Here is a 22,791-nt window from a genome sequence, read left to right on the forward strand (position 1 = left end):
TAAATAATACATGCAGGGTTTTGCTGGGAAATGTAGTTTGAAACGATCAAAAAAGTATAACAATGAGTTATTTTATGCTTTCTGGGAACCTAAAACTAAATAAAATAAGTATTTAAGTACATATTCATTGGATAAAGCTATTTAGGAAGAAACCGCGAACTAGCAGTTTCTATATAAACCCAGCTTGTAATTTGAAACCAGGAACTTCAATAAAGAGTAGATTAAATTTCTTACCTGAATCTTTTTCTTGAAAACTGTAGTTTGAAAGAAATCTAACTGAAATAATAATAATAAATTGGCTAGTTGGCTTTTGGTTATTAAAACTAAAAGAAATTATAAAAAAAAAAAATAGAACTAAATCTAATCCCCCTCACTTGGATAGCCATGATTTTAGAAAGAAACATGGAAATGGATTACATTGGGTGGATTAAATGTCTTAACTGGATCATATGTTTTACTGGGAAAGGTGGTTTGAAACTAACAAAAACTAAAATAATGATAATGATGATAATGCTTACCTAAAAAATTAAATCTGCAAGTGCTTTGAATCAAACAAGTTCCATTACTTTCCATATACTTCAGTTTACGAAATAAATTCTCTCAGAAACAGCCAGCTCTGGGTTTCTGCAGGTTTTATAAAGGTCAATTTAAGATCGTTTTTAACACCAAGTAAAGAAAATGCAAGTAATATATATTGAAAGGAACACAAGTTATAATAAGCAACACTTCAGAGTTTGAACAGATCTTCGTTACTTTCATTTATTTTAAAAAAAAGTAGGCTTGAATGCCTCTGCTCCCAACCACTAGAATAAAACTTTTACTGTGCCTTCTGATCACAACAAAAAAGTACTGTTCTTCCTTTAGTCTATGGTTCTTCCTCAGTATTTTTTTTCTAGTGCAAATGTCTAAAGATTTTTAAAACAAGATGTATTTTCTTGAGATGCAAAATGATAAAACACGATGTCCAAGAAATTGATCATCAAAATGAAGTGACTTGATTAAAACATGAACAAATATCTGCCAATGGGCTCAGAAAAATCTACTCAATTCAAAGGAAGTTTTCATAACTCATTGACAGATATGTGTTCTTATTTGAAGCATAAACTCAATTCTGTAAATTTTTTTAAAACTTCATTTTACATTTGCATCTCAAGTAATTGTATCTTGATTTAAAGCAGGACAGAAACACTGAGGGAGAAAATTTTATATGTATAATTTTTTGTATGAATGCAATATTTAATGCCATGACTATAAATTTAAGACATTCTGCTCTTTGTGTAAGGGAAAATTAAAAATGTAAGACCCGCAGAATCCCTGAGCCAGTATGAATGAAACATGCACTGCATAGATTAAAAAAAGTTAAAGAGTAAGAACTCCATTTTTATTTATTGAAAACATTATAAAATATGAACTCCCAGCTGTTACATGTCTACATGAACCACTAGAAGCAGAGACAGACAGATCATCAAATGGTCCCACACAGATTTCATAGAGAGAGATCATTCTGATCATTTGGACGAGAACATACACTGATTTTAACTTTCCCCTCATAGTGAAATCAAAATGAACCCTAAACACCTTCAGTAACATGATACTACACAGTAACAGCTCAGGCATTGGCGCTTAAGTCGAACTAGTGCTAGACGTTTACATTCACAGTAAGATTATAATGGCATTTGATACACCAGATCAGGCCGTTTTGGACTTGCACATTATCAAAATACAGACGCACCATCACAACACAACAGCACACAACTTACTCACTGCGACCAGATCCTAAACATAGACAGCATGAGCTTTGGGATGACTTTTTTTAATTTTTTTTATTTATCAGACCCAAAACACCCAAAGGTTCTGTCTATGGTTTCCCTGCAGAAATGAAAACAGCATCAGCAAGATGAGTGTTTTGGCTGTTATGGTCTTGCGCACACATTCACACATGCAAACGAAAGGTTTGAACAACAAAGTTCTTCAATTTTGGTCCAATCATGGCACTGACCCATGTTAAAATGGTCAGAAGGATTGTCCATGTGTGAGTTGCTTGTGTTACAGGCACGCTAACCTCATTTAGTATCCTAAACATAGCAGAAGTATACAACCGATTAAATAATTACATTCCCATAGCTTTTTAAATATAGTTTTGTAGCTTATGCGAGATGTTTAGTAGCACTTTCCTGCGTAGCTACCAACTAAACGTAAGTTTAAAAGGATTGTTTTATTCATAAATGGCTATATGTGCACTTCCTCTACCCTCAGCTCACTGCATAGTGTTCTGCATCGAAATATGTCTTCCTGCATAGCACCGATCAATAAACCCCAAACCAGAGGGACAGTGGACCCCGAACCCTAAACGCCTCACCTATGTAACAGCTACAAAGACATGATTTCCTAAATATACAACAACCCTCTCCGTGAGGAGAGAAAATGATGGCATCACCTGTCTGGAAGCAGCTCGACAGACACCATGAGCGTTGGTATGATCTGAACAGGATTACAAACACAAACGTGTGTCCAGTTGTGATGTGCAGCGCATGGCTGTTTGTGTGTGGAAGGACGGATTCATGACTTCCTTTGTCGGACTGTGTCCATACTGCCGTTTAGCTTGCTTCGGCCAGACGAGGCCGTGTTGCTGCCGTCGGCATGTCCAGGCGCTCTGTCCCGCTCCGAAGACCCTTCCTGTCTTCGCCGCCGTGTTTCTTTGTATCGGAGTGTGATGTCACTGTCAATGCAGAACACTTGGTCAGATTGCTGGATCAGTTTCTAATGCTTTATAAATGAATAGCATGATAACATCCTACCTGCAGTATTATATGCTGCAGAAACAGTAGTGAGATTTACATTTTTCTCTTAAAATGTTTTAAATTCTGTCATCATCTACTCACTCTCATGTCGGTTCAGACCTGTATGAATCTTAATTCTTTTGTGGAACTGTTTTGGCTACCAGTGACTTTCCATTGAATGAACAAAAAACATACTGAGACATTTCTCAAATGATCTTTTTATGATCCAAAAAAAAAAAAAGTCATACAGATTTGAAACAACAGGGATAGTAAATGATGACCGAATTTTTATTTTTGGGGGAACTATAATTTTAATACTCATTTAAACCCATTTAACTCATTGCATTATTTATGAAATTGTAACTGCAGTGTGTAAATTAGATTATGCCACCTCTGAGCTGTGAAGGGGGGGGATTTGAATCCACTGCTGCTTCAATGTATATGTAGTGATTATAATCAAGGTATTAATCAATATTTTTCCTTCGAAATATCAAACGAGCTGAATGACTTCTCTGGAGATTTTACTTTAAGGAAGTTACAGTGTGATCACTGAAATTTTCTTTTCATGTATTCTTTAATGTCTGTATTTGATATCTGAATGCAGTAACAATGCTTGCCTATTTAAGATTTATTTAGCTTCCAGAAATGAAATAGGGACTGGTTTTGTGTTTGAGAAAGGTCTTCAACGTGTTAAAGCACATAGGGGTCATTGAAGCCAATAGTTGAAGGGACCATTTGTCAGTTAAACCCTATATTTTCCATTTAGACTAAAGTGTCCTATCCTGAGAGAAAGAACTTATCTTGATGTTTTGAGACAAGACTCCTGTTTATAGTTAGAGCCTGGCCAAATCCAGCCTTGGAAAAGCTGTGTGTCGGTGTGTGTGTTAGTCTTCTTGGTTACAAGTTAAGGAACAACTGGCATTATTGGAGATTGGCTGAGTTGTTGTTTGAGACATGCTGGCGCCCAGCAACCCAAATCTGCGACCTGGAAGATCACGACGCGCCTGACTTCAGGGTCTGAGTTTCAGCTGCATAATCTATGGAGATATGCTTCTGTCTATATGTGTGGAAAATTACTATGTTTATCTATTTCTTGGCCAAACATCAAACATCTGCTCCTTGGGTCCTAAACTGTTAACCCCTAACATCTGAAATAAACTGTCTGTAAATATATCTAAATGCCAATTTCTCAGCTTCTGAAAAAAAAAAACATGGCTGTTGTAGCCTAAAAGTTTGTGTAATCAATTCTATGTTGAATCAAATAAAATATTTCTTTATAAAGCTACTTTTTGTAATGTCTCATTAGATGCTTTTCTCATTTAACACAATAATGACTTTAAATTAGCTTTTGGGGGTAATTTCTGTGATTGGTTGATTTCTGTGATGTGATTAATTAGATTAAAAGTGTAATCACTTGACAGCCCTTATAGATAGACAGACAGACAGACAGACAGACAGATAGATAGACAGATAGACAGACAGACAGACAGACAGATAGATAGACAGATAGACAGACAGACAGACAGACAGACAGACAGACAGACAGATAGGGTTTGATTCTGAACAGAACCTTGTTTGCAATACAGTTTTATTCTTTTGAACTATTTGGATGATTTGTCTTCTGGTAAAAGGTAAAAATTGATATTGTGTAAGAAATTAACAAATGTTATTATTAATAATTGATTAAATCTGCATTTATACTGCTATCAGTAACTGTAATTAAAGAACTGATATGTAGGGTCATTACCGGATGAAAAACCGCCACAAGGTCCAAATAAGGATGAGAACGATTCCGAGTATCCAGCACTGAGTGACGAAGAAGGGGATTGGCAGCATGATGGTATTGGGATCGTATTTGACCACGATCAGAAACTCTGTAACAGTGATGGTCGCCACAATCCACGCTTGCTGGCCCAACTTTTTATGGAATTTTCTAAAATGCAAATGATACATTAGACTTGAGGCAAGCACAAAAAAAAACCTGTTCCTAGTGAGCTGCCTAACTAGGTCATATTTTTATGCCTTACAAGCATGTCCCAGAAAAGCCACTCCAACAACAAAATATTCATAGCACAGCATGTATTATTTGCAAACAAGACAATCACTGAATACATGGCAACAAACTTCCAAAATGGAAGGGAGCATTGAGAGAAACTGATTTTCTTTCTCATGTTTACTGGCGCGAGGGCAGGACAACCTGTCACTCACATGAGATCGACCAATAGCAAACCACAACTATCTGATCAATTACAGATGGATAAAATAAAATCCCTCCCTATGCTTTTTTTGAAGAAATGTTTCACACGGATATACGTATATACATAAAAGACTATCCCAACTTCCGTTTCATGCCGACTTCAATGAAATTGCTGCTTGTGTCAGGTGATGTTACCTTAGAAGGTAGCAGCCTACAAAGACAACAGTTAGTGAGGCAGCTCATTTTGGAAAAGCTCTAGATTGTACTTACGGATCATCCATGAAGTCATAGATCTCCCTCATGGCCACTCCGCCCACGTTCACAAAGAAGACGAGCCTCAAAAGCACCAGATAATGCTCCGGAGGCATCCACAGCACGAACTTCAAATAAAACGTATTCAACTCTGCCAACAAGAACTACAAATAAGGAGGAAAAAAAGGGTCATTTTTATCTCAAAATCACTGTGCGGTGATTGCATGCACTAGTCATGTGACTCACCATGAAAATGATACCCAACACCGCCAGCCATCTTCGCAGGTTAGACGCCGGACGCCATTCGAAATTCACCCAACTGTACGGGGTAAACTGGAAGGCGATTCTCTTAATTTTCCCCCTTTAACACAAAAATTGCAGGATGTCATGACAGTTCAGTGTTTTACCTGCTGACCGATCCTTTAAGAGGTTTAATGCATTTTACTTGTATGTTGGGATGTGCCACAATCCCTGCCACTGATACGGCTTCATGGAGAGCCAACCGAGCGTCTTCATGCCGCAGTAAATGCCCAACCCGTTACACAGCAACACATCCATGATCCACTGCAGCAGGAGAGATTCATGTCATCTGACCTCTTTAAAACAGAGCGATGTATGATTCACAGGGTGTATCTGGTGTGTTTTACTCACATGGTCCCACCAGCACTCTGAGAAGTTGGGCAGCTGGTGTTCGAGGCTGTACTCCAGGAACTCAAACATCACGCTGATGATCATACACATCCACCAGTCCCTGATCATCAGTGTCTGACACACACAGAAACAAACACATGACTAAAAGTTTCTAATTTGATACTGTCTGCAGATTTCAAACATGTGGTAACGTGTTCATTTGCCAGCATGTTCTTGAGATAGGTACCACACCAACCTTAATGTACCAGCCGAGAAAATGGGCAGGAACAAATCCATCCATTTTGTCCTGTTGGGAAAATAATAATAAAAAATAAAATAATTGGTATAACTTAACAACTTCAAATTATTCAGGTTTTGACAAATATGAATATAAAATGATACACCTCACATTTCAGACTTTAAACGATTTTTAAGCAAAGGCATGTCAAAATTATTTTTACTATATTTATATTCTTATTAAATACGAGACTGTCTCCAAATTTAGGACCTCTTAAAATGATAAAGACTTTGCTTGTGCTATTTAAGATACTTAAGACTATTTATTGCCTTATTTGTTACAACTGAACTAAGGACCTGTGGGAACTGTGATTTAAAAGAAAAAAATTAATTTCAAAAAATCTAATATTCAGTTGGTTGGTGATGCATCACATTACAGAAGATTAATGCTGTTTCATGATGTTCCTACACATCTGTACTAGTTTTATGTCACTCATATCACACTGCAGCCTCTCTATATTAAAATACTTCAATATTTCATGTCCATTTAACATTGTAAAAGCAGGATAATGTACAGTCAACCAGTCATTAGAGTTTATTCTGTAATGTACAAATGATTGAACATTATACCTAGGATTAGATGTATATTTAATACCCTATAAGTGATAGGGTTACTTATCTCTGGGTCTTTATTATCTGTGTCGATATTGTTTTTGTTATGTTGGTTGTAATGCATACCCAGATATTGTGGAAGGGGTCGGTAGGGTGTCCAGGGTCATAAATAAGACAGTTTCCTCCATAATCTCTTTCAGGAAGAGGGACACCCAGCTTTGGGTCTATGTACTTCATAAACTGCCTGCCATCATGTACTGTCTGAATAAAAATCAGAAATGTCACATTAAAATATGATACAATATCAATAACATTCTGCATTTAAGGTTGTGCTGTTGAGGCTGATAACGAACCTGGAACAGGATGAAGATGAGGAAGAGTTCATACACAACAGAAACACACAGCCAGAAACGCCAGTAAGCTGCAGAGACAAATGCATACCATAAACTCTTACATAAACACAAAAAATACTAATGCAGTAAAACACTAATAACTAAAATGATAAATCATGTACAGGAGAATATTGGGGGTTTGTGTTGAACTCTGTTGTCTGTATCACATCTGAACTTTCTGACCGGAAACCACTATAATTCATCTGCATTCTGGTTATTGAGATTTGTTTCTGTTTCAAGAATAATTCCTTGAGGACATCATGAGCCACCAAAGTCATTATATTCATTAAACCAATTCAAATTTGACTTAATTTGGAAATTCAGCCCTCACAACAACTTCACAGTATTTGGTCAATACGTAAAAAAGGAACTTAAAATTAGTCCAAGTTAAAGTGCGCCTATTATGCTATTGTAAAGCTCCTACTTGTCTCCTACAAAAGGTTTACATGCATCCAATGTCAGAAGACACTTTAATTTTCTCATAATATAATATCACCTCATTTTTCAAGGAGTCTGAAAACGGTTCGATCGAAAATTCAGTTTCTCTAAGCCCCTCCTTTTCGAGAGCCTACTCTGCTCTGATTGGTCAGAATGCCCAGTCTGTTGTGATTGGTTGAACGCTTATAGCACGTGTCGGAAACCAAATTTCCATTACCACATATCTGAACTTCAGCTCCGGATCTTACTCAGCACTTAATACACAGTGATGCAAACAGTAATGATGCCGTCAGTTTTACCATATCAATTCGAGCTTGAGTCCTCATCCTTTGGAAGTGCAGGAAAGTGGATTTGCCGACATGTCGACAACATGAACCAAACTCTTCCAGGCCTCAGCTACAACTACAGTGTTTGAGGGTCAAAATAGACGTCGTTCACGGATAGCCAATGAAGACCATAGGCTAGCATTATGCAAATCTGTTACATTGTTAAGTGAGACTGGAATTGCTGACGACTCGTTTCAGGCAGTTGAAAATTGGTTCTTTCTTTTAGGAGACTTTATTTGAGGACAACTTTATTTGTCGTGCACTTTGATTTTTAAAACTTTACATTCACAAACAGCTATATTACACACTGCATGAAAGTTAATATTCGAAAAAGCATAATGGGGCACTTTAAGATGCTTGAATTATGGAAAGAGATTAGTGAAGCCATTTTTTACTTCATTGCTACAACTAATTGTTTGCATCTACAGTCTCTATATGTCTCCGTCTCAATGTTCAGACTCCAGACACTCTTCTCCTCTAAAACAACCTAGCGTACTTCACTGGGATTAAAAATTCAACACCGTTTTCACTATGGCAGGAAACCAAACTTATAATTTGTCAGTCATCTTGAGAGGCCTGAAAGCTGACCGGAGGAGTGCTGTGTTGAAAACCCCAGGACCAGCTCATCCAGCAGAGCGAGTCGGCCCTCATAGCACAACAGAAAGTGTGTGTTGTAGGAGGAAGCGAGTTACAGTTGCTACAACAGTATTCTCGCGTTTCATTATGTTGAAAATCTGTTTTAAGCTGGGTCTGTGAAAGTCTCTGGGTCTCTAACCATATCCTATCTAATTATAATTTTAAAAAGTTCAACTAGTGATGCTGAAGCTACTCCTTTGATTAGTTAGTTCTTATCGTGCAATAATTTTTTAGAAATAATAATAATAAAAATATTAACATTTATTAATTATTATAATAATTATAGTCATATTGATATACAATCACACTTTTTGGACAGATTTTGTAGCCCTACAAGCACAGCAAACCTGGAGTTTTTTTTATATATGACATTTTAAGTTTAATCATTGTGATCATTCAGAAAAATGACAATTGGATGTTTTTCCAAAATTGTGCAGCCCTACTATAAATTTGTGTTCAGTTTTGATGGTTGTACTGCAAATCTTCATTGTTCGTGTGCCTGTGACATCGCCAACTACTGGCCAGGCAGCAGAATGCAGCGTTTTTAGTATTATTCTCGTTTTGACATAAATTCTCAAAAACACAAAGAAAAACGATTCGATTTTTACATCGCTGTCATGTACTTCTGGGAACACCATTGAGTGAGGACTCAAATGACTGTGTGATTTTTTTTTAACTAGTTCATTGAGATAAAGTCTTCCCAACACTACTTGCAAGGTAGCCTGTCTTGTTATTGCATCAGCTCACTCAAATGTAATGCAAAGTAGAAAAACAATGATGTATTTGTTCAGTCACGCTACATTACTGGTTTTGGGAAAGCATGTTACTGGAAAAGGTAACCTATTATCAACGCAGCTGAGCAACTGTAACACTCCTGAAACGTGTGGTTATGTCACTACTTTTAGTTTCTCCACCCCAATGGCACCATGGGATCTCACAATTATAGCATCTCATCCTCACTGTTAACCACACCAACAAACGTGAAGATGACGTGAAGGTGATGTGAAACCTCTGTTAATGTTAAATCATCTTTGAATATAGGTTCCCGCTCTAGCTTCAGTTAGGGTTAGATTAAGTCTAAATGAAGGTTACTGGTTACTGACCTGGGTGAGGGCGCGTGAAGGGACCATCTTTAGCTTGTGTTACTCCAAAACAAAGGAACACCAGAATACTGGCCACAATTCCTCTGAAAAAGACAAAAAATAAATAAATACACATTAAAAACCAACACTGATTAAGGGAAGTGTAACTAGACAACAAAATTTCTTAAATAAAATGTGAGGATTTTTTCTGTGCAAAATTCTCTGCCATGATATTAAGGTGTTCTGGGGCATTGCTAGGTAAATACTAAATATATTCAGTACCGGTCACAAAAGTTTGGAAACATACAGAAAAAAAAAAAAACAGCAATTTTGTGAAATATTATTACAATTTAAAATACTGGTTTTCTATTTTAACATATTTTAAAATAAAATGTATTTATGTGATGCAACGCTGAGCCATTCTATTTCACCAGCCATTCTATTTTGAATAAATGCTGTTCTTTTTTAACTTATTCATCATCAATGAATCCTGAAAAAAGTACAACAGGTTCCAAAAAAATATTAAGCAGCACAACCGTTTCCAACATTGATAACAACTGAGCATCAAATCAGCATATTAGAATTATTTCTGAAGGATCATGTGACACTGAAGACTGGAGTAATGGCTGATGAAAATTCTATAAATATATTAAAATTGAAAACCATCATTTTAAATTGTATTAATATTTCACTAAAATTAGAGTTTTTTTCTGTATTTTTGGTCAAATAAATGAAGGCTTGATGAGCATAAGAGTCTTCTTTCAAAAACATTAAAAATAGTGATGTTTCCAAACTTCTGAAAGGCACTGTAAATAAATATACACAATAAAACAAAACAATACATTTTATGTTCATTGCAAAAATATGCATATCATGCATGCAAATATTAAAGTAGTTTGAGAGCGTAGGGAAACTGGCTCTACGTCATTCGAAGTGCTTCATGAGCACTTTTGGGCCAATTTGTTTCTGATTGGTGGAGATTCTTTGCAGAATCATGGGTAATGTAGTTTTTCCCCAGGAATTCTGCTGTTAAAAAATAAACTGAAATAATGTGTGTTGATGGCTTCCACAAAAGTATATTCCATCCATTACCAATCCTGTAGCTCACCTAAGTTAATGTTAAACATTTCCTCTATGGAAAACATGAATGGTATTTTTACTTCCGCAACCCGACTCTGGCACTCTAAGAGTTTGATTTGTAGGTTTCTATTTAATTGCTAGGATGTTTTGAATGGTTTTCTCACAAAGTTCAATATTCAGAGGCTGGTTTAAATCTCACAAGCACATCTAATAATACCACACATGACATTCATACAGAAATAAAAGCTGCTCTTTCTTCTGATAAAGGTCATGTGCTCTTGAGCACAGCGGGTCAGTCTGTGACCTGGACTTTGTGATCAGCAGCAGATGTCACACATAATCCTGTTAGCCAATAAAAAGCAAGACACTTGCCAAGCCCCTCCCAGTTACACCCATGTGACATTTCTGACCACATCAGACCACTTTAACTTTGGTGTATCACTCTCTGGTGCTCTGAACGGTGTTCTGGTTCCAGTGCTGAAGGTAAAGGACACACCGACTGCATGTGGCCCATACCTTTTAGTGTTGTACGCGGTGTCATGCGGCGTCTCCTCCAATAGTGTCACATAAACCAGAGCACATGTCAGGATGAACAGCACTGTCAGGGTATGTGCCCTCCTGCAGATAGAAAGACGAAACAAAAGGATCAGAGTACAGAGCTTCTTTCAAAAGTTAGTTTAATTTTTCACAGCCAAAACCTGCTGGGCTGGTATACCGGTTAAAACACAACCACGCCTCAACATACACAAGGGGGAGAGAGGAGAGATCAGTATAACAGTTTATTACAGCAGATTTAGCTCTTGAAACTGATTTTCAAGGAGCATTTTGACCTTTATGAGGTCAAAATACGTTTTTCATCAAAACAATTATGGCTGTTAACCTACAAAATAATAACAGATAGAACTTTTTACAGCCTTTCAAATGAGAAAAGCGTAGCATTTCAAAAGACAGTTCATCCAAAAATCAAAAGTCAATGGGGTCCAAAACAACACTGTAAATTATTTATTTATCTAATCATTTATTCATTTTCGAATAATTTATTTTTGGGTGAACTATGTTGAGCTTTAAAAATAGACACAACCTAAAACAAAGAAAAACAATGAATGCAAGCAACTTCATTAGCATTAATATTACTATATTATTATTATTTTCTTTCATAGTTGTAGCCTGGTTTCATTATTGCGTAAAAAAAAAAACAGAAATCAAATAAAAATAGTTTCTGAATATTGGTTATAACATCCCAAAATGCACCGAAATTTTGCTGTTCATCTGAAACAGCTATTTTTGGTCTCGGGCCGAAATGGTTTTGAGGGCCGAAATCAAAGACTGAAACACACATTTTATTAGTGTTTCTCCGGTAGCACATTTTGACTAGCTAGAAAACATAACTCTAGAGAAGAGCATTTGGCTAAATTTATGCACTGTATTACATATTCATTACATATGAACTTAACCTGTCAGTGTTGTCTTCATTATTTAATGCATGTTTGAATAATTCTGTCATGAAATCAAGTTATTACATTTGTTGCTTAAATATTTATATTTCACCAACAAACTGGAGTAGAAACAATTTCATTATTAAAAGGTTTATAGAAAAACTGCCTTATGTGCAGTTTAAATGTTTATACGACTTAGTGTTAGCTATTTGAGTATTGATTATTAAATACGTTTTTTTTATTAATTATTAATTTATTTTTGTTTTTTTGTAGGCCTATTTTCAGCCAAGTGCGTCCTGAATTTTAGGTTTCGGCCCAAACTTATTTTGGTGCATCACTAGTTCTGAAAATACCTATGAAATAAAACAATGACAAAAAAATGAATGAAAAACTATAAGTGAGAAAGAGTGTCGTCCACAGCATCTGTCCATCTCAAAGCCTTTAATGGATGGAGATGTCATTCTGCTGAGATTGCAGAATAAAGAAAAGCCGAGCAAAGCTGTAATACTACTGAACAGCCTCTGGACACACAACATACAACATATAACACTCACACAGGGAGAAACCACAGAAAGACACTGAAATCAAAGAGCATAATCAGCAAATACACAATCATCAATTATCATAACATAAGAGATGTTCACTCACCAGAAGAATGTGTTGGTCCCATCATCGAACACTTCACACTCAGAGCGGCCGGATAACTGGAGATCATCTGTGCCTGACCTCTTCCACTCACCTTTAGCCATTACGGCACAGTTCAACTAAACCTGGACTAAACTAAACCCAGCTTTGATTTTAAATGCAACTAAACCCAACACACATGAACCAAACTTACCCTAACACATCTATAACTTCCAACCTGAACTTAAAGCAATAGGCTAACTGTGACTTCAACAACTAAACCTAGTTGACAACTAGAACTAGCTGTAACCCAACAGACCTGTGCTGAACTGACCCCTAACCCAACCTACCCATGCTGTGATTTACAACCAAAATAACCTTGAAGAACACACCTGATATTAAAAACAACTACTCAGTCCTAACTAACCCAAAACCGCTGAGATTTATTCCTGAACTAACTCAACCTATATAAATCACAACAACTCAATAACTAACCCGAACAAACAAATACTCCCCTGAACTACCTAAACCAGCACATTTGTGCGGAGATTTAAACCGGGCTGAAATAAGACATAAAATAACTAAAATCACAGTAAGTCACAGGAGCTCGCGCGCGTCCCGCCACTGGCTGATAACGGAGCGCGAGCGCATTAACCGGATCAACAGTCGTTCGCAGATGCGAGGCTTTAAGAAGCAGACGGAAAATAACGTCTTCAAGCGTTATATATGAACGCTACGGAGGCGCATCATCGACCGATGTTACAGACTGCAGCAGACGCACGCGCACCTCCAGTGACATGCACTTCAGAAAAATATAACCATCATCATAAGGTCGCGCGGCATGGCGTCATTTCCGCTCATGCCATAGGCGGCGTCACAAATATGTGTTTTTGGTCATCAAACCATGTGCACAAATATGAAGGGCACTCTGTTATGCAGCCACAATCAGTGTGTTTATTATTTATTGTTTATGTATAATGCATTTAATGAAGCTGCAATGTGACAGTTGTAATATTAAATACTATCTATGTATTTACATAGGCTTTATATAAACATGAGAGCTCAAACAATCTTTCAAATTAACAAACTGTTCCAGGTTTACACGGAGGATGACAGATTGCGTGTGTGGTGGAAAGGTTTACATAACCATAAGGAAAGTATGTCACATGATTACAGGAAACGTGATGTCTGTCATACCTGCATCATCCAGTATAAGTGGTACATTAAACCAGTAGCTTTCAAAGCAATAGACAACACTGGGATAATGGTCATACATTATGTAAGAAGTGTGTATATGTAAAACACAGTATGCATAAACTCTAAAAGCCTTTACAGAAAGCAGAATCAGCACAAATACAGACTTTAGCCAGTCTAAACATGTCAGTGGTTCTCGGTAAAGCTCATTTCTCTTATTTAGAGTTGTATGTGATGAATTGTATTATTATTAAGAGCTTGCTGCGACTGGCTGTTGCTCATAAAGCTGGTCAAACTTGCTTGTTGTAGAGCAAGTGTGGACTGATAATTCAGGATACTTGTGTGTATTTGTTAAACGCCAATAAGACATAGGCTACAGGTTACAGAATATAAATATGATGACTGAAGCCAGCAATTAACAAGGTCATTTATAAACATATTTGATCTTATTAAGATTTACCTCGAAGTTTATTTAACGTAATATTATATTGTGATCAAAAGGGGGCGCTGTTGTAGTATTCACAAAGCGCAACTACCGAACAGAAACATTAGCCGTTTCTCAATACCAAGTACGCAAAGTTCGGACTTGAGTCCTTGGTAGTTCGGACTGAGAAGTTCGACTCAGGAGAACGAACTCCCGAGGACGGGAGGACACAAGTCCGATAATTCTGCAAATGGAACAGCGGCGTACTTGATAGCGTCACTCATGCAGCTCGCTCTGGCTACTCCGGTTATCTCTTTAGGCTACAAATAAAACGAAATATGTTATAAACCACCACTTTGCCTCTTTTCATTTTCATTTAAAAAAAAATCTTTAACATAATGGCCACACAAATGTGGTTCAGGAAACGCAATTGATTATCTTCACTGCATATTTACAACACGAAATATAAAGCACAACCCTGACTCTTTTTGTTTTCATTTTAAAAATATGATGAATAAAAAACATTATAATATTGATCATTAAAACGAATATTTAGCAAAAAGAGACAGGGTTGTGTCATATATGTATACAGTGAAGAGAATAGGCAACATGCAGACTATAATAAAATATTGTATAGGCTATGTTTTAAATATATAAAATAAAATGACATAACCTTTTTTGTTAAATGCCAGTTTTAATGATCAATAATAGCCATTCTAAAAGTATAAGTAGCCTAAAAGGTATAAGAAGCTATACAACAATAAAGCCAACGATTCAGTCAAACATAAGTCAGCTCTCGCTAAAACGTTAAATTTAAATAGACTAACGTTAAATAAAGCTATGAAACTTCACTTTGCTCTCAGCTAAAACGTTTTGCCAGGGAACAAATTATACATTAATGAGACAAATAAAATAAATAAATCGCCTGTTGGATATACACAAGACGATTTATATCTCATGTTAGTTAAACCACTAGACTAGACATCCGAGCCACCGGCAAGTCAGCAGCACTAGCCGAGAGAGGCTGTTCTCGGCGGGGTACGAGCGCCGAGCGTCCGATTGCCTGGTTGTCAAAACTCCGAAAACGTCAGATCAAATTTTCAAATAGGCGCTATCTTTATAAATAAACCAAAGATTTGAGCTTTTAACAACTACATTCTCGCCTGAAATACTCTTAAAACTACATTTTGTGACACAATTATAGCAGTATTTTTAAATTACGCGGGGTTTCTCCTCTGCTATTGACGCTCGCTGGTTGGTGTGAGATGCATTCTGGGATACCTGGCTGTCTGAAGTCCGCACAAGTCACCTCTCGATGCATCCTCGGTAAAAGGGGCGGATCAAGAACACATCCGGGGATTCGAACTGGACTTGGCTAGATGTGAACTTTGAATTGGAACAGTACTAGGGCAGCGACTGATGACGTTTCACAAGTCCACAAGAACACAAGTACAGACAAGTTCGCATATTGATTTTTAACAGATCCTTTTCTTTTTGTTATGTGAAGGTCACATTAACACTGAGTTGTAATGTTTATACTTTTATACTATCATTATAAAAAGTTTGTAATTATATAATAATATATAAAAATGTATATAAAATACTGATGCCTATTGTTGCTACTTTTGAATCCTTTGTAGCCAATTTTTTTTAATTGTCCCCTGCCCACATTTTAGTATTTAAATTTGAAAACTAATCTTAAAAATACGAATTATTATGTCTTAAAAATCATTTTAAAATTAAAATGATTTATATTAATAAAAGAATTATTAAAAATACTTGTTTGCCATCAGTTTAGTTTTATTCATCCCTTAGGAAATTTGTTTTGCACAGGTGACACACATCACATTAACACAAAAATATTGTCCAAAAATATATTATAAGAATAAGATATATATATAAAAAATATATTATATAAAAAAAAAAAATACAAATTAAAAAAAATCAGTGTCAGTGAAGAATGTGCTTAAATTGAATTTAAGGTAATTTTATGAGAAAAAATCTTAGAAATTGAGGAAAATATCACTTAAACATAATAGTTTTATTCTGTCATTTCCAATCAAACGGTCAAATTGTGAATAAAAGGTTAAAAATATAAAAATATAGTCAAAATAAAGTATACTTCAAAATAAAGAATAAAAAGCTTATTAAACATCTAACTTTACACACTCTTCTTAACACGACGCATGAAGTATGAGTAGTGTAAGCTTGGTGAGAACAGACGCTTCTCGTGGTTCAAACAAATAGGGCTGGGCAACAAACTCATTTCTCTTTAAAAATTCTCGTTTTAGACTTCTAATACGTGACTGTTATAAATATGGATATTTTTCTTACAAAAACGCATCGCTTCACATCAGAAGGTCTTTATTAACCCACTGGAGTCGTATGGATTACTTTTATGATGGATGAATGTCCTTGTTTTGGGCTTCAAAATCTCAGTCACTATTGACTCCCATTATAAGCTTGGAAGAGCCAGGATAAGTTTTAATATCCTCCTGAGATCCAGAAAAAAAAAATAGTTTTTTGAATTTAGTATTTTTTCATGTTATCACATTGTTAAGAGCATAAGAAACAAATGGTAAAAAAAACTTTTTTGACAAATGATATTTTATTCTATGTTATGCTATGTCCTCTGTAGTGGACGCCAGGACTCAGTTGTTTTAAAAACAAAAAGACATGAAATTACAGGCAAAAACAATGGGATTTATCCATTGATATAACCCTAGGATGGCTTAAGGCGGGTGAGTAAATTATGGGATAATTTTCATTTTTGAGTGAACTAACCCTTTAATAGCTATATATATATATATATATTAACGGGATGCATCCAACATGCATTATAATTACTTTTTCATTAGAAAAAGTAAAACATTCACCCCGTTGCCTTGCCTGACAACAGGTCAGGCAAGGCAACGGGGTAGAACAAATCACAGAACAATCACAGCCGGGTAGAGGCGGGTCTAACCAATCACAGCCAAGTAGAGGCGGGTCTAACCAATCACAGCCGGGTAGAGGCGGGTCTAACAACAAAACAAAGCCAAAGGGGTAGCGGATTTTGACCAATGGGAGCGGAGCATGTGGTTTGCACTGCTGAGGCGCAGGACTTTAAATCTGACGAGATTAAATCACGGCCAGATCTGGAGTTTCACGATTCATAACGACGTGTGGTGTAATTCACACTGACTTTTCTTGCTCACAGGGATTTTCACACCCATTTGGCCCGTTTTATTCTGGATCTGGGCACTATCAACGATGTCTACCATCCTGTTCTCCACCATCGCCGGGGAAAGACTGGCCTCTTCACGGGAAACGGTCCCTCAGAGGAGCACAGAGACTCTCCCTCAACCGAAGCTGACGGGAACATGCAGAAATCTGTTCGGACCCGTGGATCACGACGAGCTGAAGCGAGAGCTGACATCCAAACTTCGAGAAATATCCCGAGGAGATCAGCTGAGATGGAACTTCAATTTCAGTGAAGGACAGCCGCTGAACGGGGCTTTAAAGTGGGAGGAAAGTCCAGCCGAGGACTGTCCGGAATTTTACAGAGAAAAGACTGTCGTGTCAAAGAAACCATTTGTGGACGAAAGAATCACCCATGCCTCAAAATGTGGGAGTCGTTCAATGAAAGTTTTGAAGAAGACAGCCATGTGTAACCGAAGAAAATTCTCTCGCAAAACAGTCGCTCGCGCACAGACGAAGAGACTCACAGACATGCGCATTACAGGTAAACAATACGCGCCACTGTTACTAGGCTACTCCTGTAACATTAACACCAGTCATAATAGTCATGTAAAATTGTTAACGTTTTTAATCTTGTGAATTTTGTTTTCTTGTAGATTTTTATGGAAAGCGAAAGAAAACGGACAGCGTCCACAAGGAGAGCAGAAACATGGAGTGAAACGCATCCTCTGAAGGGGAAAGGAGTCCGTGCCGTGCTGGCGGGAAAAGGCCGGAAGTAATGACGTATCAGAGTCTGACCCACGTTATTATTACGTGATAATGTGATTCTGGAATCTTATTTATGTACTGATTTATGTTCGGTTTAATAATAGGAGCGGGTTGCTCTTTACAGTGTACAACTGATAAGTAACTTTAAATTAAAGTCAGGACAAGTAAGCCTATTTATTGTTGACTAATATATCAGTGTATATATATTTCTTGTAACGGCTTAAGTTATTTATTTATTTTATTCACTTTTATATTTCAAGTAGGCTATACTTTTGTGGTTGAAAAATTTATATTTCTTGATCCCGAGCCATATTTGTCACTATTGTAAAGATGTTGCTTTAATAAATGTGTATATATAAATGTATTTTGCATTCCACCCAGTTTGTGATTTATTTTATTTTTCTTCCTTGCATGTTAAAGTTGTAATAGTTCAAATAACAGGCTACTGTTATCTAAACCTTTACAGAAGCAAATGGAGTCTTGAATGATCACAATTAGTCTTACAAAATATCTAGTAACTTAAGGAACACAAATTGAGGATAACATTATTATTCTGGGTCATTTTAACTATGTACCATTACAGCTTTGTAATTAATAAATTAATGCTTTTATCTGGTTAAGCTTATAGGAACAGAAAATTAACAAATAAAGCTAAAGTCAGTAACACTTTACAATAAAGTTCCATTAGTTGACATTAGCTAACTAGATTAGTTCATATGAAAAAAGACTGAACAATTCTAAAGTAGGCTATGTATTAATCTTAGTTCATTTTAATGTAAACATTTACTAATACATTATTAAAATCAAAAGTTGTACTTGTTAACATTAGTTGATGCACTGTGAACTAACATGAACAAAGATTAATAAATACAGTAACAAATGTTCATTGTTAGTTAATACATTAACTAATGTTAACAGATGAAACCTTATTGTAAATTGTTACCCTATAATGTCAGTCATTGCTCAGTTCATTCCTTAAATAATGGCCCCCAATTTGAAGTTCTTTAAAATGGCGATATATTGATTTCTGTAATTTTTTACATAATATGATTGAATATGTTTAAGTGAGAGACAAACACATACTTGCTTATGAGTGGGGTTTTCCCCACCAAAATTATGTCACTTCCCCAAGATGATGTCATTGATGAACTGGCTTTTTTTCTTTTTTTAAAAAAAGTATAAGTCTAAAATGACGGAAAGTGAAATTAAGGTCACATAATCATATTAATCAATTTAAACAATATGTTTACCAAGGAAACGTATACAAAAAATATCTAAACATTTCTATTATAAAAAAATATGTAATTATTTAAAAACAATTGAAACTGGAATATTAATTGTAATCATTAATGATAGTTTGCCTATTTTTCATGTTAAAATTCTAAAAACATCCTTTCGAACTAAGTTATACAGAACATGTAGCACAAGCCTCACGATTGAAGGTGTCATTAATGTCTGCAGCCAGGCATTATTTAGCCTAATACTCGGGTCAAGAGTTTGTTCAATTTGCCTTTGCAAGCACATCTAAAAGAAAGAAGGCGCGGTGGGGGTGGGGGAGGGGGAGGGCTGGATGTTTTCAAGACCACATAGGCAGAAGAAAAGCGGGGCGAAAACGAGCGGGAGAGATGAAGGGAGAGCGGGAGAGATGAAAAGCAAGGATGAAGAGCGTGCCGCCTCGCTTTGACCTGCAAATTAGGCCGAATTAAATCTCCGTGACCCGCGCGCTCCTCCCACAACTCCCCGCGACAACAGTAAACACCCGCTGGAGCGCGCGCGCAGGAATGGCGCGTGTCTGCATACAAACACAAGACACTCGCCGGTGATCTGCTTAATATTCATGCGTGTTTAACATCTGTATGACAGAGAGAGCCCATCTTCACTGTCAGACGGCAAACATTATTCTTTGTTGTCTTCAAATCTCAGTTGTTTTCAAAGATCCTAATCCGAGACCAAACGTTTCTGATTGTATTTGCTTAACTTCAAATTTCAAAGCTGTCTTCATATTGACAAAGTACTTAAACTACAAAAGACTTACCTGTATAAACAAGATAAAAGAACCACAAGATAAAAGAACCAACTTAATGGAAAAGGGAGGACCATCTGAGTCCAATTACTTGTAACTGATGTGGTTTTCTATAGGCATATGTAATGATTCAGGGAGGGAGGGAGGGAGGGAGGGGGGGGGGGGGGGTAACAGATTGAGACGAAACCGTTGAAAAGTCCACATCAATCATGCACTGTTAAGAATAGGGGGTGGAGGAAATGCACATCAATCAAACATCAGAGTATTTTAACTAGATTAAATGCAATTTGCAAACTAAAATGAAATAAAAATATAGAGAATGGATGACAAGATTGCAAGTTACAGATTTGCACATTTAGCCTAAATTAAACTATTATTCAGTAGGGGTTCAAAGGTTGGTTTGTAGCAATTGATACTGATAATAAATCTATTTTTCCATAAATTGAATAAAAATATTTTGATTGTGTTTTCTTTGAATAACATGAATGTTTGTGCATGAATAATTTGATAAAATTTGAATCAAAATTGAGAAAATTTAATTATTTGTACTTGCAGTAGAAAGAGTCCAAATAATATTATTTCTTGGATGTCACAATTTTAAGAATTGTTACATTTTATGTAACAAAATTGTGCAGTAACAAGGTTGCATATTAACTATCACTTTTCTTTTATTTCTGGGAGTAATTAAATATATTTATTGATTAAAATAGAATGAATTTTATATTAAGTCAACACGGATTATGTCAAAAGAAAGCATAATTACAAGTAGTTAATAATTGAAAACAGATTTTGGTAACACTTTATTTTACAGTGTCCTTGTTACACGTTACATGTAGTTACTATAGTAATTACTATAAATTGTGCATAATTACATGAAACTAAACCCCAAACCTAACCCATAACTCTATAGTAAGTTCATGTAGTTTATTATAATAACCCAGTACTTAAATAAATAATTACACTGTAACACAGAAACCTTAAAATAAAGTGTAACCCAGATTTTAACTGCAATGTACTGAATATTAATTCTACAGATTATTTCAAAATGTTGACATTGTATGATAAAGTTGAGAAAGTCAAGACCTCTGATGTGAGACTGGCCAAAATCGACATTTAAATTGGCATACAGACACTTAATGTGTTTAACAGTAACAACTTTTCATTCTAGGTTAATTGTATGTTACATAATAGTTTGACATGAATTGAGCATTAAAATATTAAAAACAAAATCATAGGACACTAAAATGTATGATATTGGTGAAAAGTGCTTGTGTATATAACCATATCTGGATGTGTGGAGATTGTGAAATGACAGGGCAGATGTCGTCCCTCATGAGTGTCAGGGTCTCCAGTGTTTCTCAGCCACTCCACAGCTGCGTCTCCATGGACACCAGCTGGCCAAACCACATCCGAGTGTGTGGACCACCAGCTGACACACTCGCTCAAGCACGTCTGCGATGTCAGAATGTTGACACACAACATGAAACAGCGTTTATGAATTAGTAAACTCACCAGCTGACCGAATGACCCTTCTTGGGAAAACTCTTGTGTCCGTGTAATTAACGATTTGCTCTCGGGTGACCTGGGTGGTAAAATAAAGATGAACAGATGAATTAGCCTACATTAAGTTGTTCAAGCAACATTTTGCATAGAATGCTTTTCTTTAGTAGTTAGTGTAACTGTAAAAAAAAAAAAAGAAAAAAAAAAAAAATATATATATATATATATTATATAGATTATATGTTATATCCTCCTGGCAGCCAGGAATAGACTTGTGTCCACTGTAGTGGACATTGTATTGTTGAATTAAATAAATTGTATCACAGTTTTAAAGGAGAACTCCGGTCAATTTTAACATTGAGCTCATTTTTTTGTACATTTGGAGTGCTGTCAATACAGAGAACAACGACAAAAATCGGTGTTGCCTACACCGAGTTATTCTATTTTTAAAATTTGCACCCTGTTGACTTCAATGGGGCAAGTACTAAACCTGCTTTTAGCCTCTTAACATCCTTGATGTGTCATTACAAGTGCACAGAAAATGTGAGTGATTCCTTCTGAGTGAAGACGAGTGAGTCTGACTGCAGTAGATGTGAAAGAAATGTATAAAAATGATGTTATTTAAGCCAGCGCAAATACCTGTTTACATCCTGTTTTTCGGTTGAAGTCCAAAGTAGTCGATTGCCGAGTTCACGCGCGTGATCATAGGTATTAAACCTATGCGTGTGAACTCTGCAATCGACTACTTTGGACTTCAACCGAAAAACAGGATGTAAACAAAGATATTTGCGCTGGCTTAAATAACATAATTTTTATACATTTCTTTCACATCTACTGCAGTCAGACTCACTCGTGTTCACTCAGAAGGAATCACTCACATTTTCTGTGCACTTGTAATGACACATCAAGGATGTTAAGAGGCTAAAAGCAGGTTTAGTACTTGCCCCATTGAAGTCAACAGGGTGCAAATTTTAAAAATA

At 36.2% G+C, this 22,791-nt stretch overlaps 2 protein-coding genes across 2 annotated transcripts; one reads left to right on the forward strand and one right to left on the reverse strand.

Moving 5' to 3' along the window:
• Positions 1-1,367: 1,367 nt before the first annotated feature.
• On the reverse strand, positions 1,368-13,578 carry ptdss2 (phosphatidylserine synthase 2). Its single transcript, XM_079859354.1, has 12 exons — positions 12,747-13,578; positions 11,179-11,280; positions 9,604-9,686; positions 7,062-7,129; positions 6,835-6,969; positions 6,116-6,166; positions 5,881-5,994; positions 5,675-5,793; positions 5,476-5,590; positions 5,248-5,393; positions 4,528-4,713; positions 1,368-2,719 (listed from the first exon to the last, which is right to left on the reverse strand). The coding sequence occupies exons 1-12, from the start codon at positions 12,845-12,847 to the stop codon at positions 2,560-2,562; spliced, it is 1,380 nt and encodes a 459-aa protein (XP_079715480.1). The 5' UTR covers positions 12,848-13,578; the 3' UTR covers positions 1,368-2,559.
• Positions 13,579-17,405: 3,827 nt separating this feature from the next.
• cdkn1cb (cyclin dependent kinase inhibitor 1Cb) lies at positions 17,406-18,663 on the forward strand. Its single transcript, XM_079859686.1, has 2 exons — positions 17,406-18,064; positions 18,177-18,663. The coding sequence occupies exons 1-2, from the start codon at positions 17,593-17,595 to the stop codon at positions 18,236-18,238; spliced, it is 534 nt and encodes a 177-aa protein (XP_079715812.1). The 5' UTR covers positions 17,406-17,592; the 3' UTR covers positions 18,239-18,663.
• The last annotated feature ends 4,128 nt before the right edge of the window (positions 18,664-22,791 follow it).

The sequence above is a fragment of the Squalius cephalus genome (assembly GCF_949319135.1).
Source record: "Squalius cephalus genome assembly, chromosome: 23".
NCBI lineage: Eukaryota > Metazoa > Chordata > Actinopteri > Cypriniformes > Leuciscidae > Squalius > Squalius cephalus.